This window comes from Lissotriton vulgaris, chromosome 4_1 (assembly GCF_964263255.1).
Source record: "Lissotriton vulgaris chromosome 4_1, aLisVul1.2, whole genome shotgun sequence".
NCBI lineage: Eukaryota > Metazoa > Chordata > Amphibia > Caudata > Salamandridae > Lissotriton > Lissotriton vulgaris.
The window spans coordinates 660,424,934-660,439,866 of NC_141691.1; the positions used below are offsets into that span (position 1 = coordinate 660,424,934).

The 14,933-nt window shown below is 52.5% G+C and overlaps 1 protein-coding gene across 4 annotated transcripts in view; it reads left to right on the forward strand.

Annotated features, from left to right (window-relative positions):
- Positions 1 to 14,933, forward strand: part of SACM1L (SAC1 like phosphatidylinositide phosphatase) — a 411,244-nt gene that overhangs the window by 380,017 nt on the left and 16,294 nt on the right. For all 4 annotated transcript variants that reach the window (XR_015309871.1, XR_015309872.1, XM_086964916.1 and 1 more), the window contains exon 18: positions 14,603 to 14,660. Coding sequence is in view for 2 of the 4 variants with exons in the window: in XM_086964916.1 (XP_086821042.1) it covers positions 14,603 to 14,660 (58 nt within the window). In the remaining 2 variants the exon portion in view is untranslated. The remainder of the gene's footprint in view (positions 1 to 14,602; positions 14,661 to 14,933) is intronic.

A 14,933-nucleotide genomic window follows, 5' to 3' on the forward strand; every position in this document is an offset into this window, starting at 1 on the left:
ATTGAACAGTCTTTCTTCTCGTACAAGAGAAATGTATTGCCACAATTGCAATAATTGTTATTATAAAAAGTACGTACAGTAAGATAAGTATTGCGAAATAGAACTGTAAAAGCATTGATATGGTTTCTTAGCCATACAATGGTTTAAAAGTAATAAAACATATATACAGTCATATATACATCAGGCTAACATACTCAACTGGTGCTTCTAACTATGCCTACCCCAGTGTGCCTGACCTAAGCCTAACACGTGAAAGGGGAGTAAGTTAAGTAGCTTTAAGTTAAGTTGGTTTTGCCAAGGTTTGTTTCAAGAATTCTCGTCTAAGGGTTTAGTCAACACCATACCTCTGAATAGAATGATGGAGGATTGGTATCTCCTTCAGGGGTCTCTCTCGATATCCAAGTCACCCGCGAGGGTAAACCGGAAGCGCCGGGACTGGATTTCTCTGCACGAGAAAGGCAGCGGCTTCTCTTCAGCGCGTCGAGGAAGGAGGGGTGACAGCGTCCGCGGGCAGCTGGAATCTGCTGGATGTCTTCGCAGAGGGACGGCTGTTCAGCTCCTTAAGCGTACTGCACCATAGTTCGCGCTGTAGCGGCGATAATGGTAATCAGCAGCTTCACCACCACAGGATAGCAGGCTGCAGCGACAGAGTGCTAGATTTACCAACACAGGGTCATGCAGGCAGCCAGCATCAGTAGCTCGCAGCTCACAACAGCTCCTAACCGGGCAACAGGCTCGCATTGCTTAAGGCAACGTTGGTAATATTTATACCCGACAGGTGCCGGGTTTGACGCAAGTTTGCTGGACATAAGACGTCAATTAAAGATGTCACTAGGAAGTGATAGTTATCAGTTGCTCATTAGAGTTCCATTACTAATCAAAACATAGCAAGCGGGGATTTCCAGGTTTGCTAAGTTTTTATCTTGTTGAAGAACTCGGAGTGTTATCTAGGAATATCAGATAGTGACTGCTGCTCTGTCATTGCACTAATTGGTCACAAAGGAAGTGGCAGAGAGTCATGCTGGAATGTGGCTCTGTTCGTGTGAGGCCAGAGATGACTTTTCAGAAAATCGCACTTGAACGGTTATGCCAATATAGGGAATAAATGGATTTATAGCCGAATAGGGGCATAAGGTCACCGTATCGATCAGGAACCTAGATAAACACGCAACAATTCCTGGCGCCTTTTCTTCCCACCCCGATCCCTGCCCCGCCGCCGGGGCCTCTGCCAACGGCAGCGGTAGAGGACGATTGGGAGCGGTCCAAGGACCCTCTTGCTGTCGGTGTGATTCGGAGCAGGACTGGGTCGACGACTTTGAGGATGTCAGCGGCATTGACGTCTTCTCTCATCCGGGGTTTACCTCTCCCTCGCCCACTATGGAGGAAGGAGCCTCGTATACGGTGGTGCTCCGTCTGGCAGCCAAGGTCCTTAACCTCGATCTCCCCACTGTGACCCTTAAGACTAATCTCCTCACTGAGGTGCCCCAGTCGGAATCCAATTCACCGGAGCCTCTGCTACCCTTTATTGATGCCCTCACTGAAGTCTTGTTGGGCACTTGGTCGCAGCCAGCCACAGGGGCTCCGTGGGTCACCATAAGTGGAATAATGGGCATTAGAAAGGAATGCAATAACTATTACAGGCCCCAGGGTCACCATGTGTGAAAGGTACATGATGTGTAAAGGGCGGACCATCAGGGTTTGTAGGTCCGCACATTAGAACGGACACATTTCGGAAAGGGCCTGGCTGTCGCTTATGTTTTAAAAACCAAAACAAAAATAAAAGGCATTATCATTTACAATGCCAATAGCTCAAACTTGCGTAATTGCAAGACCTATTGCTTTGCAAATGCTTATTCTTTCTAGCGTGGGGGGGATGGGCAGGTTGGACAACGGGAGGGTTGGTGGGGAATGGACAACTGAAGGGAACAGGGATGTAAAAAACAAAGTGCCATGACAAGTTAATCGCTGGCCTTGTCCTGTCGCTTTTTTTTTCTTATGGTGGGTAGAAGAGACAACGGTAAGGTGCAGGTGGCGGGGTTGAAGCAACACGGACAACAGGGGCTGGGTAGGTCGTAGTGCAAGACGTAACACACAGACCACAGGGGGAGTGGGAGTGGAAGAAGCAACACTGACAACAGGTGGTGGTTGGCAGAGAAGAAACAAATAGATAAAATAGTCCCTGAATCATTGTGCGAGCAGTGGATTGACAGCAGAAGGACACAAATTAACTAAATCAATCAGTAATTGGCCCATGTGTTTTGGCTGCTGGTGAAAGATATAAGGTAGCATATTCTAGTCCCGACATAGAATTCAAAATCGAAATTATGTACATCTTTGAATGAAATTGCCTTGTGGCATAAACAATTCACATTGATCTACGTCCCTTCAAAGGTGACAACATATTTCCCTGAAAGGGCTGGGAATTCACTGGTATTTTGTGTGCTTCGTATGGTAAAATGCACAGTGGGGCCTTAAAATATGATCGTCATTTCTTTAAAAAAAAAAAATCTACATTTGCATTGCAGAGTTGTCCGTATTTTGCTTGCCATTTGACCTTATAATCGGTTTGTCATAGTTATGTGATTTGGAGGCAAGGAATCCTATAAGCTGTAAATTGTTTGGGTGGGTCTTTGTGCTGCGATATGCTTGTAATGGAAGAAAACAAAAAAAATTATGTGTGGAATGTGTGAATTAATCTTAGTTTCTGGTAACTACTTGCTGACACTATCCATTCCCACTATTGCCTATCCAGCTCGGATCCGCCCTGTACAAATTAGCCCTAGTTACTATCATAGGTGGCATATGGGGGAAAAAGAATGGAATAGAGCACAAATCTGAAAGAGACACGATCGTGATAGATTCCTTACCTTAAAGTATCCCCAGGCATCAGACTGGATCCGGAAAGTTTTGCTAGAAGTACCTCTTCGCCTCAGTAGGCGAGATGACGTCTCGGTGACTACTTGGGTGCCAACCATGCGCGCTGACGGCAGTTCTTTCTTTTTCCGCACCACTAAGCGCAGGTCTGGTTAGAGCACGTACTTTAGTCACCCTTCAGACTTATTGTCTCGTGTTGGTTTTCTCTGGTGCAAGTAGGGATGCCTGATTTTAAGTCCTTTGGGACCTGCCGTTGCAATATGTCGGTGGTGGACCCTCACAACGTCGGTCTCTACGGCCTGGAGCGCCTTGGGATCCAAAGCTTCACCCTCTGATTTCGGACGACACAAAAAGAAGTCGAAGAAGCATATTCGCTTTCCAACGACCTCCCGTCGGTCCTCGGATGCGGACGAGGGGGACAGGGGCTCCGACCCTGCAGCTCCTTTGTAGCTTGGGAGTCCTGCTGCCTACCCGCCTTACCCGGGTCCGTTGGCGACTCCCGCACAAATGCAAGAATTCCTTGCTGCCATGGACTGCCTGTTTAGGCCTCTGGCTCCTGCTGGTGAGCCTTCGGGCCCGTGGTTCCATGTCCGAATCCTGCTGGTGCGTCGACTCCTCCGGCGGACCCAGCCCTGGCTCCACCTGTGGCTCCAGCCCCGGCGCCGCTGGATCGTGCGCCGCTGGCCCCGGCACCAAGAGGTCCCATGCTGCCGGCTCCGGTGCCGCCCTCTGCTCTGCCGGCGCTGCCACAGTGGATACCGCTGGTTCCGCCTCTGCCCCGGTTCCCGGACGGTTTTGTCCCCACCTGGGATCCAAATTGGGTCTTGGCGCAGGCTCTGCGCCGTTCCCGGTGCCTTTTCTTTACTTCCCGATCCCTGCCCCAACGCCGTGGCCTGTGCCAACTGCGGCGGCCGTAGAGGACGATTGGGAGGGATTCAGGACCCTCTTGCTCGTCAGTGTGATTCAGAGCAGGACTGGGACAACTACTTGGAGAAGGCCGGCGCCTTGACATGTCCTCTGATCCGGAGTTTGCCTCTCCCCCGCCCACTGTGTAGGAAGGAACCTCGTATACGCTGGTGCTCCGTCCGGCAGCCGAGGTCCTTAACCTCGATCTCCCCACAGTGACCCTTAAGACTAATCTCCTCACTGAGGTGCTCCAGTTGGCGTCCACTTCATTGGAGCATCTGCTACCCTTTAATGATGCCCTCACTGAAGTCTTGTTGGGCACTTGGTCGCGGCCAGCCACAGGGGCTCCTGTGGATAAGAACATTGCCAGGCGTCATCGTCCAGCGCCTGGTGACCCTGCCTTTCTGACCACCCATCCAACACCTGAGAGTCTAGTCATTCAAGCTCTGACTTCCCAGAGTGCCTTTCCCACTGCTCCGCCGGATAAGGACTCTGAAAAGTTGGAACAGTTTGGCAAGAGGTTGTTCTCTTCGACCAGCTTGGGGCTGCAGTCAGTAAACACTGCATGCCTATTGGGCCGCTATTCCCATGTGGTGTGGGATACCGTTGCTGAGGTGTTGCCTCCTTGTCCGGAGGAGGTCCAGACTGTGCTGTCTCAGGCTGTGGCTGAGGGTAAGGATGCGCCTAGGTTTGCCATTCATTGTGGATTGGACACTGCGGACTCTCTAGGTAGGCCAATCTCCACAACTGTGGTGCTACGTCGCCACCCCTGGTTGAGGTCCACTGGGTTCTCCCTAGACGTCCACAGCTCGCTCATGGACATGGCATTTGACTGCACTCGCCCGTTTGGTGATAAGGCCAACACTGCGTTGGAGCTTTTTAAGGACTCTCAGGCTATAGCCAAGTCCTTGGACCTTTCCACCACGCGCCCGGCCACGTCGACTTTTCATTCCTTTCGTGGCCATGGCAGAGGCGCCCCAGCACGTTCATTTAGCCAAAAGCCTGGGCAGAACCAGACTCCGCGCACCCGTTGGCGAGGGGGGCTGCCGAGGTCGTTCCAGGGACCGGCGTGAGGGTCAGTCCACCTCCGCCCCCACCACGTCAACCTCGAAACCTTCCTAGTCTGAGCCTCAGATTGCACACCACGCCAGTGGCTGGCAGGATTCGTCATCACCTTCTCCATTGGCACTCTGTCACTTACGACAAGTGGGTGCTGCAACTCGTCAGGAGGGGTTACTCCCTTCCCTTCGAGTCTACCCTCCCCCCCCCCCCTACTCCCCAGCCATGCCCCCTCGATTCAGGGGATCACTTCACGCTTCTCCAGCAGGAAGTTATGGCCCTCTTGGCCAAGGGGGCCATCAAGCGCGTTTCTGGGCCGGACGTAGGAGGTGGTTGTTATTCCCACTACTTTCTGGTCCCCAAGAATGACAAAGGGGGCTTGCGTCCCACGTTGGACCTCAGGGAAGTCAATCGCTTCCTCCGGAAGGAGAAGTTCAAGATGTTGACCCTGGCTCAGGTCTTGACTGCCCTCAACCCTGGAGACTGGATGGTAGCGTTGGACTTGCAGGACGCATATTTTCACATTCCCGTCCTGCCGGCCCACCGGCGTTACCTGCCGTTCACGGTAGGCCAGGAGCATTTTCAGTTTGCCGTGCTCCCCTTCGGCCTTACCAGCTCCCCTCTGGTGTTCACGGAAGTGATGGAGGTGGTCATAGCTCACCTGCGCAGATCAGGGGTGTCACTTTTCCCCTACCTCGACGACTGGTTGTTGTAGGCGGGCTCGGCCCAGGCTGTCGTCACCCACCTTCAGACTAAGACCGACCTCCTGAACTTGCTGGGGTTCTTCATCAATGTGCCGAAGTCGTACCCGAGTCTCTCTCAGAAGCTCCCCTTCATCGGAGCTTCTGAATTAGACGCAGTTTTGGGTTTATCCCCCGAGCATTGAGTCCGGGATATTCAGGCTAGGATTCTGATCTTTCAGCCTCTATCCCGGGTTTGTCGGGATGACCCTCTGGCTCTTGGGCCTGATGGCCTCCTGCATCCTGCTAGTACAACATGCCAGGTGGCACATGCAGGCTCTGCAGTGGGACCTGAAGTTCCAGTGGGCACAGCATCAGCGCAACCTGTCGGATCACATCCAGTACTTGGAGGGCACTTCACGACACTTGCAGTGGTGGCTCACGAATCGCGATTAAGTCAATGCCTGATCTCTCTCCCTTCCCCTACCGGAGCACACAGTGGTGATGGATGCGTCCCTCCTGGGATGGGGAGGCCACTTGGGAGAGGCGGAGATCCGAGGCCTCTGGTCTCCGACGGAGTCCTGGCTCCATATCAACCTTCTGGAGCTTAGAGCGATCCAACTTGCACTGAAAGCATTCCTTCCCTCTGTCCGGGGAAGTGTAGTGCAGGTGTTCAAGGACAACACCACCACCATGTGGTACTGCAACAAACAGGGCGTGGTGGGGTCGTGGACCCTATGCAGGAGGCTCTGTGCCTCTGGACATGGCTACAACATCAAGGCATTACCTTGGTGGTTCAACACCTGACAGGTTCTCTGAATGCCAGGGCGGATGTACTCAGCTGCCGGTGCATGATGGATCATGTATGGCGGCTGCTCTTGGACATGGCGCAAGGTCTCTTTCTGCAGTTGGGAGAGCCTTGGTTAGATCTATTTGCCACCGAAGAGAAAGCGCAATGTCATCAGTTCTGCGCGTTGGAATTTCCAAGGCGGCACTCGCTCGGCGACGCTTTTTGACGTGAGTGAAGCTGCGGTCTGTTGTACGCCTTTCCGCCTATACCACTTCTGCCCAGAGTGCTGAAGCAGATTCGGCGGGACCGGGCCCAAGTCATTCTTGTGGCTCCGGATTGGACACGAAGATACTGGTATCCCGAGCTAATCAGCATGGCGATCGATCCCCAGATCCGACTGCCTCTTCGGTAGGATCTTCTGTCTCAGCAGCAGGGGATGGTCCTCCACTCGAACCTGTCCAGCCTCCACCTCCATGCGTGGAGATTGAGCGGCGACAGTTGACAGCTTTTGATTTTCCTCCCGAAATCTGTGATGTCATTCTGGCAGCCCGGCGTCCCTCCACAAAAACGGTATACGCCTGCAGGTGGAACAAGTTTGTGGCATGGTGCACAGCTAAGGCTGTGGATCCCCTTTCTGAGGTCCTTTTGTTCCTTCTCTCTTTGGCCTAGCAGAGCTCTTCTCTGGGCACTATAGAAGGTTATCTTTCGGCCATCTCCACCTTTCTACAGCATCCAGATCAGCCTTCTTTTTAAATCCCCGGTTGTTAACCATTTTCTGAAAGGCATTACGCACACGTGCCCTCCCGTGCCATTCATCATGCCTCAATGGGACTTAAACCTTGTCTTGACGTTTCTGATGTGCGCTCCCTTCGAGCCCCTTCATAACTGTCCTTTGCTTCTTCTCACCTTAAAGGCTGCTTTCCTTGTTGTTATCACCTCTGCCAGAAGAGTGAGTGAGCCCCAGACTCTTTCTCCTAAACCTACTTTCCTTTCTGTTCATCCAGACAAGGTGATTCTGAGGACCCGTCCTTCTTTTTTGCCAAAGGTTGTCACGCCCTTCCACATCGGGCAGACCATCACTTTGCCCACCTTCTTTCCACCTCCGTATCCTTCCAAAGAGGGAGAGGCCCCACTGTCTGGACCCAAAACGTGTGTTCTCCTACCTGACACAACACAACAGTTCCGGGTGGATGACAAGCTTTTTGTTGGCTTCGTGGGCGCCAAAAAAGGTTGGGCCGTCCCCAAACAAACCATCTCTCGGTGGGTCTTTCTCTGCATCAAGGCCTGTTACTCGTTGGCGAAGGAGCCTCCTGTGGGGCTGCATGCCCATTCTACCAGGGCAACAGCAGCCACTACTGCCTTGGGACGCGGCGTTCCCTTGCAAGACATTTGTCAGGCAGCTACGTGGGCCTCGCTGCACACGTTTACCAAGCATTACTGCCTTGACAGTCAAGTCCGAATAGACTGCTTCTTTGGCCGTTCGGTTCTCCGTGACTTTCTGGTGTAATCTTATTTGCAGACCCACCACCGGGGTTGGTATTGCTGGGGTATCTATTCTAGGGTAAGGCATCGATCACGAACGTGTCTCTTTCAGATGTACAAGTTACTACTTGTGTAACGATATATCTGTAAGAGACATTAGTTAGTGATAGATTCCTTACTGCCCCACCCATCCTCGCCGTTTTGCAAACTGATTACTAGGGTTAAGGACATCCCTTTCAGTGCCCTAGTTTCATGGCACCAGTGGTCAGTTTCTTGCATGGCTCTGCGTTCCTGGCGCGGAAAGTCGTGTACAGAACAATCGTCAGTGCGCATGGGTGGCGTCTAAGTAGTCTCAGTGAGGTGCTAACGACGCCAGCGACTGACGCGGAGCCACACAACGCCACCTACTGATAAGCAGAGGTACTGCTAGCAAAGCTTTCCGGATCCAGTCTGACGCCTGGGGCTATTCTAAGCTAAGGAATCTATCACTAACTAATGTCTCTTACAGATATATCGTTACACAAGTAGTAACTTGGGCGTGATTACCGGTGGGTGAGATTAATTAAAGCATTCCACCCATCACTTATTATTAGTTTTTTTCTTAATCAGTGTAACGTCTTTAGTGTGACATATGTTTCTGAAAAAGAGACACGTTAGTGATAGATTCCCTACCTCAGAATATCCCCAGGCGTCAGACTGGATCCGGAAAGTTTTTCGTCAGCAGTACCCCTGCTTGCCAGTAGGTGGCGTCGTGTGGCTCTGCATCTGTCGCTGGTGTCGTAAGCGCCTAGATGACGTCACAGAGACTACTTAGGCGCCACCCATGCGCGCTGACATCAGTTCTTTCTTTTTCCGCGCCAGCAAGCGCAGATCCGGTTAGAGCTCGTACCCTAGTCACTTTTTGAGACATTTGTCTCTACTTCTTTTGAGTCTTTGACTCCTGGTGCCACATAGTGATCCCTGGATTTAAATCCTGTGGGGCCTGTCGCCGTACGATGTCTGTAGCTAACCCTATGGCGTATGTCTCTACTGCCTGGAGCTCTCGGTCATGTTCCGACTGTCTGGCCATGGCTCCGAAGGCTTTGCGGGAGTGGTCCCGAAAGCTGCTGGAGGCCAGGCAGTTGTCTCCACGCCGTTCGAGGTCCAGGGGTCGCTTGAGGGACTGGCCGCAGAGCCATCATCATCGCTCCTCGGGGTCAAAGTCTTCACCCTCGGAATCGGGTAAGAGAAGTCTCAAGAAAAAGTCAAAGAAGCGTGTTCGCTGACCAGGGGTCTGCCCACCTTATCTGGGTCAGTCGGCGATTACGGCCCAGGTGCAAGAGTTTCTTGCCACCATGGACCGCCTTTTCAGGCCTAGGGCTCCTGCTGGCACGCCTTTTGGCCCCTCTGTCCCTATTGAGGGCCCTTACTTTCCACCGGTTCCAGCGCCACATGGTCCTCCACCGGCGGCTCCGTTCACAGCGCCGCCATGGGTTCCGTTTGTCCCACCTCCGCCCTTGCCCGAATTTCTGGGCAGTTTTGGTCCAGTTTGGGACCCTAATTGGGACATGGAGCCGGATCGGCCCCGACCGGCGCTGTGCCCTGCGCTATTCTAGATGCCATTGGAGCATTCGCTTTCCCCTGTGCCTCTGCCGCCTGTGCCACGGGCTGTAGAGGAAGGGGATGACTGGGGGGCATCGGAGGACCCACTTACCGGAGGACCCACTTGCACAGGAGTGCGAGTCTGAACAGGAGTGGGCGGAGTTAGCCTTGACCTCTCCTTCGAGCCTGGATTTATGTCTCCTCTCGCTGTCATGGAGGAGAGCACCACATATACTGTGGTGCTCCGTAGAGCACCACATATACTGTGGTGCTCCGTAGAGCAGCTGAGACCCTGGACCTTGATCTGCCTACTGTCACTTACAAGACCATTCTCCTTACTGAGGTGCTTCAGCCGGCGGCAAGTTCTTTGAAACCTCTGCTCCAGTTTATTGAGGCCTTGACGGATGTTTTGATGGGCACCTGGTCTAGGCCAGCCACAGGGGTTCCTGTAAATAAAGAGCGTGGCTAGGCGTTATCGTCAGGCCCAGGGTGACCCAGTCTTTCTGACAAATCATCAGTCTCCGGACAGCCTGGTCATTCAGGCCTCCACTTCCCAAAGTGCGTTCCCTACCGCCCCGCCGGATAAGGAATCGAAAAATCTGGAGCAGTTTGGCAAGAAGTTATTTTCCTCTGCCAACTTGGGGCTGCAGTCAGTCAACACTGCATGCCTCTTGGGCTGCTACACTCCCGCTGTGTGGGACAAAGCGTGAGTGTAGCAGCCCAGTGAGACACTTCCCCAGTGCCCGGAAGAGGTTTGGGTTATACTTTTCCAAGCTGTTGCGGAGGCGAAGGATGCTGCAAAGTTCGCCATTCGGTGTGGGCTGAATACCGCAGATTCTTTAGGGAGAGCGATCTACACAACAGTGGCCCTGCGTCGCCGTGCCTGGCTGCGGTCCACTGGGTTTTCGGGGACATCCAGACTTCCCTCAAGGACCTGCCTTTTGATGGTACTATCCTGTTTTGCGATAAGGCAGACAGTGCGCTGGAGCGTTTCAAGGATTCTCGGGCTATGGCCAAGTCCTTGGGTCTCTCCACCACACACCCGGCCACGTCTACCTTTCGTTCCTTTCGAGGCCTCAGGAGGGGTGCCCCTGCCTACGCAGAACCAAACTCAGCGCGGCCGTGGGAGTGGAGGCCGCCGTGGCTAATCAGGGGGCCAGTGTCCAGTCCACCTCTGCTCCCACAGCATCCGCCTCGAAGCCTTCCTAGTCTGAGCTTTCGGGTGCACCCCATGCCAGTGGGCGGCAGGATTCAACATCACCTCCCTCACTGGCGTTCTGTCACTTCCCACAGGTGGGTTCTGCAAATCATCCAGAGGGGTTACTCCCTCCCCTTCAAGTCTACCCCCCCATGCCACCTCAGTTCCACCGCATGTCAGGGGATCTCTTCGCTCTTCTCCAACAGGAAGTCATGGCCCTCTTGGCCAAGGGGGCCTTTGAGCGCGTTCCTGGGCCAAAAGTAGGACGTGGTTGATGTTCCCACTACTTTCTGGTCCCCACGAAGGACAAAGGGGGCTTGCTCCCCATCTTTGACCTCAGGAACGTCAATCGCTTCCTCCGGAAGGAGAAGTTCAAAATGTTGACTCTGGCTCAGGTCTTGGCTGCCCTCGACCCTGGAGACTGGATGGTGGCCTTGGACTTGCAGGACGCATAGTTTCACATCCCCGTCCTGCCGGCCCACCAGCGTTACCTGCGGTTCACAGTATGCCATGAGCATTTTCAGTTTGCCGTGCTCCCCTTTTGCCTTACCAGAGCCCCTTGGGTGTCCACGAAGGTGATGGCGGTGGTCGCAGATCACCTGTGCAGGTCAGGGGTGTCAGTCTTCCCCTACCGGGATGACTGGTTGTTGAAGGCGGGCTCGCCCCAGGCAGTTGTCACCCACCTTCAGACTAAGGCCGACCTCCTGCATTTGCTGGGGTTCTCCATCAATGTGCCAAAGTCGCATCATAGTCCCTCTCAGAAGCTCCCCTTCATCGGAGCGGTTCTGGATTCGACACGGTTTGGGGTTTATCCTCCCGAGCAGCGAGTCCGGGATATTCAGGCTATGATTCCGATCTTTCAGCCTCTATCCCAGGTTTCGGTCAGGATGACCCTCCGGCTCCTGGGCCTCATGGCCTCCTGCATCCTGCTAGTGCACCATGCCAGGTGGCATATGCAGGCTCTGCAGTGGGACCTGAAGTTCCAGTGGGCACAGCATCCGTGCATCCTGTCCGATAATGTCTAGATCTCGGAGGGCACTGCATGATAATTGCAGTGGTTGCTCACGAATCGAGATTGGGTCAATGGCAGATCCCTCTCCCTTCCCCAACCGGTGCACACAGAGGTGACGGATGAGTCTCTCCTGGGATGGGGCGGCCAGTTGGGAGAGGCAGAGGTCAGAGGCCTCTGGTCTTCGGCGAAGTTCCAGCTCCATATCAACCTTTTTGGAGCTTCTGGCAATCGCCTTGCACTGAAGGCATTCCTTCCCTCTGTTCGGGGGAGTGTTGTGCAGTTGTTCACCGACAACACCACTGCCATGTGGTATTGCAACAAACAGGGCGGGGTGGGGTCGTGGACCCTATGTCAGTAGGCTCTACACCTCTGGACATGGCTGGAACATCAGGGCATTACCTTGGTGGTTCAACGCGTGGCCGGTTCTCTGAACGCCCAGGCGGGCGAACTCAGCCGCCGGTGCTTGATGGATCACGATTGGCGTCTGAACTCGGACGTGGTGCAGGGTCTCTTTCTGCAGTGGAGAGAGCCTTTGTTAAATCTATTCACCACCGAAGAGAACGCGCAATGTCATCAGTCCTGCGCATTGGAATTTCCAAGGCAGCACACGCTCGGCGACGCTTTTCATAGTGAGTGGAGCTGCGGTCTGTTGTACGCCTTTCCGCCTATACCACTTCTGCCCAGAGTGCTGAAGAAGATTTGGCGTGACCGGGCCCAAGTCATCCTTGTGGCTCCGGATTGGGCACGAAGATACTGGTATCCCAAGCTACTCAACATGGCAATCGATCCCCTGATCCGACTGCCTCTTCATGAGGATCTTCTGTCACAGCAGCAGGGGATGGTCCTCCACCCGAAACTCTCCAGCCTCCACCCCCATGCGTGGAGATTGTGCGGCGACAGTTGACTGCTTTTAATCTTCCTCCCGAAGTCTGTGATGGCATTCTGGCAGCCAGCCGTCCCTCCACTAAAACGGTATACGCCTGTAGATGGAACAAGTTTGTGGCATGGTGCACAGCTAAGGCTGTGGATCCCCTTTCTGCCCCTCTTTCTGAAGTACTTCTGTTTCTTCTTTCTTCTGCCCTGCTGGGCTCTGCTCTGGGCACTATCAAAGGTTATCTTTCGGCCATCTCTGCCTTTCTACGGCTTCCAGATCAGCCTTCTCTTTTCAAATCCCCGGTTGTTAACTGTTTTCTGAAAGGCATTACACACACATTTCCTCCCGTGCCGTTCTTCATGCCTCAATGGGACTTAAACCTTGTCTTGATATATCTGATGTGCGCTCCCTTCGAGCCCTTTCATAACTGTCCTTTACATCTACTCACTCTCAAGCCTGCTTTCCTGGTAGCTATCACCTCTGCCAGAAGAGTGAGTGAGCTCCAGGCTCTTTCTTCTAAACCGCCTTTCCTTTCTGTTCATCCGGACAAGGTGGTTTTAAGGACCCGTCCTTCTTTCCTGTCAATGGTTGTCATGCCCTTCCACATTGGGCAGACCATCACTCTGCCCACCTTCTTTCCGCCTCCGCATCCTTTAAAAGAGTAAGAGAAGCTCCACCATCTGGACCCAAAACGTGCGCGCTCGTTCTATCTGAACCGTTCCGGGTGGATGACCAACTCTTTGTTGGCTACATAGGCGCCAAAAATGGTCGGGCCGTGCACAAACTGACCTTCTCTAGGTGGGTCGTTCTGTGCATCAAAGCATGTTGGCTAAGAAGGAGCCTCCTGTTGGGCTGCGTGCCCATTCTGCCAGGGCAGCGGCAGCCACTACTGCCTTGGGGCACGGCGATCCCTTGCAGGACATTTTTCAGGCAACTACGTGGCCTTCTCTGCACACCTTTACCAAGCATTACTGCCTTGACAGTCAAGTCCGGAGAGAAGGCTTCTTTGGCTGTTCTGTTCTCCTTAACTTTCTGGTGTAATCTTATTTGCAGACCCACCACCGGGGCGGGTATTGCTGGGGTATCTATTCTAAGGTAAGGAATCTATCACTAAAGTGTCTCTTTCAGATGCACAAGTTACTACTTGTGTAACGATATGTCTGTAAGAGACATTAGTTGGTGATCGATTCCTTACCACCCCACCCATCCTCCCCGTTCTGCGAACTGATTTCTAGGGTTAAGGTCATCCCTTTCAGGGCCCTAGATTCATGGCACCAGTGGTTAGTTTATTGCATGGCTCTGCGTTCCTGGCGCGGACAGTCATGTACAGAACTGACGTCCGCATGCATGGGTGGCGCCTAAGTAGTCTCTGTGATGTCATCTTACAACACCAGCGACGGACGCGGAGCCACACTACGCCACCTACCGGCGCGCAGGGGTACTGCTGACGAAAAACTTTCCGGCTCCAGTCTGATGACTGGGGATAATCTAAGGTAAGGAATCTATTACTAACTAATGTCTCTTACAGGTGTATCGTTACATAAGTAGTAACTTGTGCGTCAAGACATGGGCCCAGTGCTTCCAGTGCCAAAAGACTCAAACTGCTCTCTACTGACATAACCAAATAGGCATAAACCGGTCGGGGTTGCTTTTTTAACCATTCAGAGGCTGGAGGAACAGCGACTAGGTTCCATCTCACCAGTGTAGTGTAATTGGGCAACTGGGCATAGTACTTCCACATTTCCTGTTTTAAATTGAAGTCCTGTCCCTTTGCAAGTTTGTGAAGCATGCATGTGTATAAATTGTTTTAATGTGTGGTTCCATCACCCAGTGAACACTTACCTGTTAATGGATTGCAGTGAAAATACCCTTTTAGGTAGACAAACATACTTTCTGACATTTCATCTGTAATGAAGTTGAGAATATTGTTTTTTTTATGTAAATGCTCTTATTTTATGGTAAAGCTCGTTTAAATGACATTTGCCCTAGAAAATATATATATTTTTTGTCAAGTTACATAGCCAAGTTTGAATCGGAGCTTTCTGGTAACTGCCATTCATAGCACTTTTTCAATGTATCTTGCAAGCACTCCTGTGTACTAGAATCGCATGAATTAGTAAATGTGTGCTATTTTTCCTTTCTCCAGTTACCTGTCATCATGCTTGTGGCTTTCTCCATGTGCATCATCTGTTTACTTATGGCAGGTGAGTTGTATCCATGCTTATGGTTGTTTAGTCACCGCAGGACATGAAAATGTAGGAATGAATCCAGTATTTTATTTGCATAAAGATAAGTCACCACATATGGGGGATCCCTGGCATCTTTCTCTCAATTGCGGTCCCATCTAGCACACCCCCCCCCTTTCCTGGTAACCAGATTTGACCTCATTGAACAGGGCTTCTAATTTCAGATTCTAGCAACAGCCCATGCATCTAACATTTGTCTCATTTGCATAATGTTTACCAAGGTTGAATGAT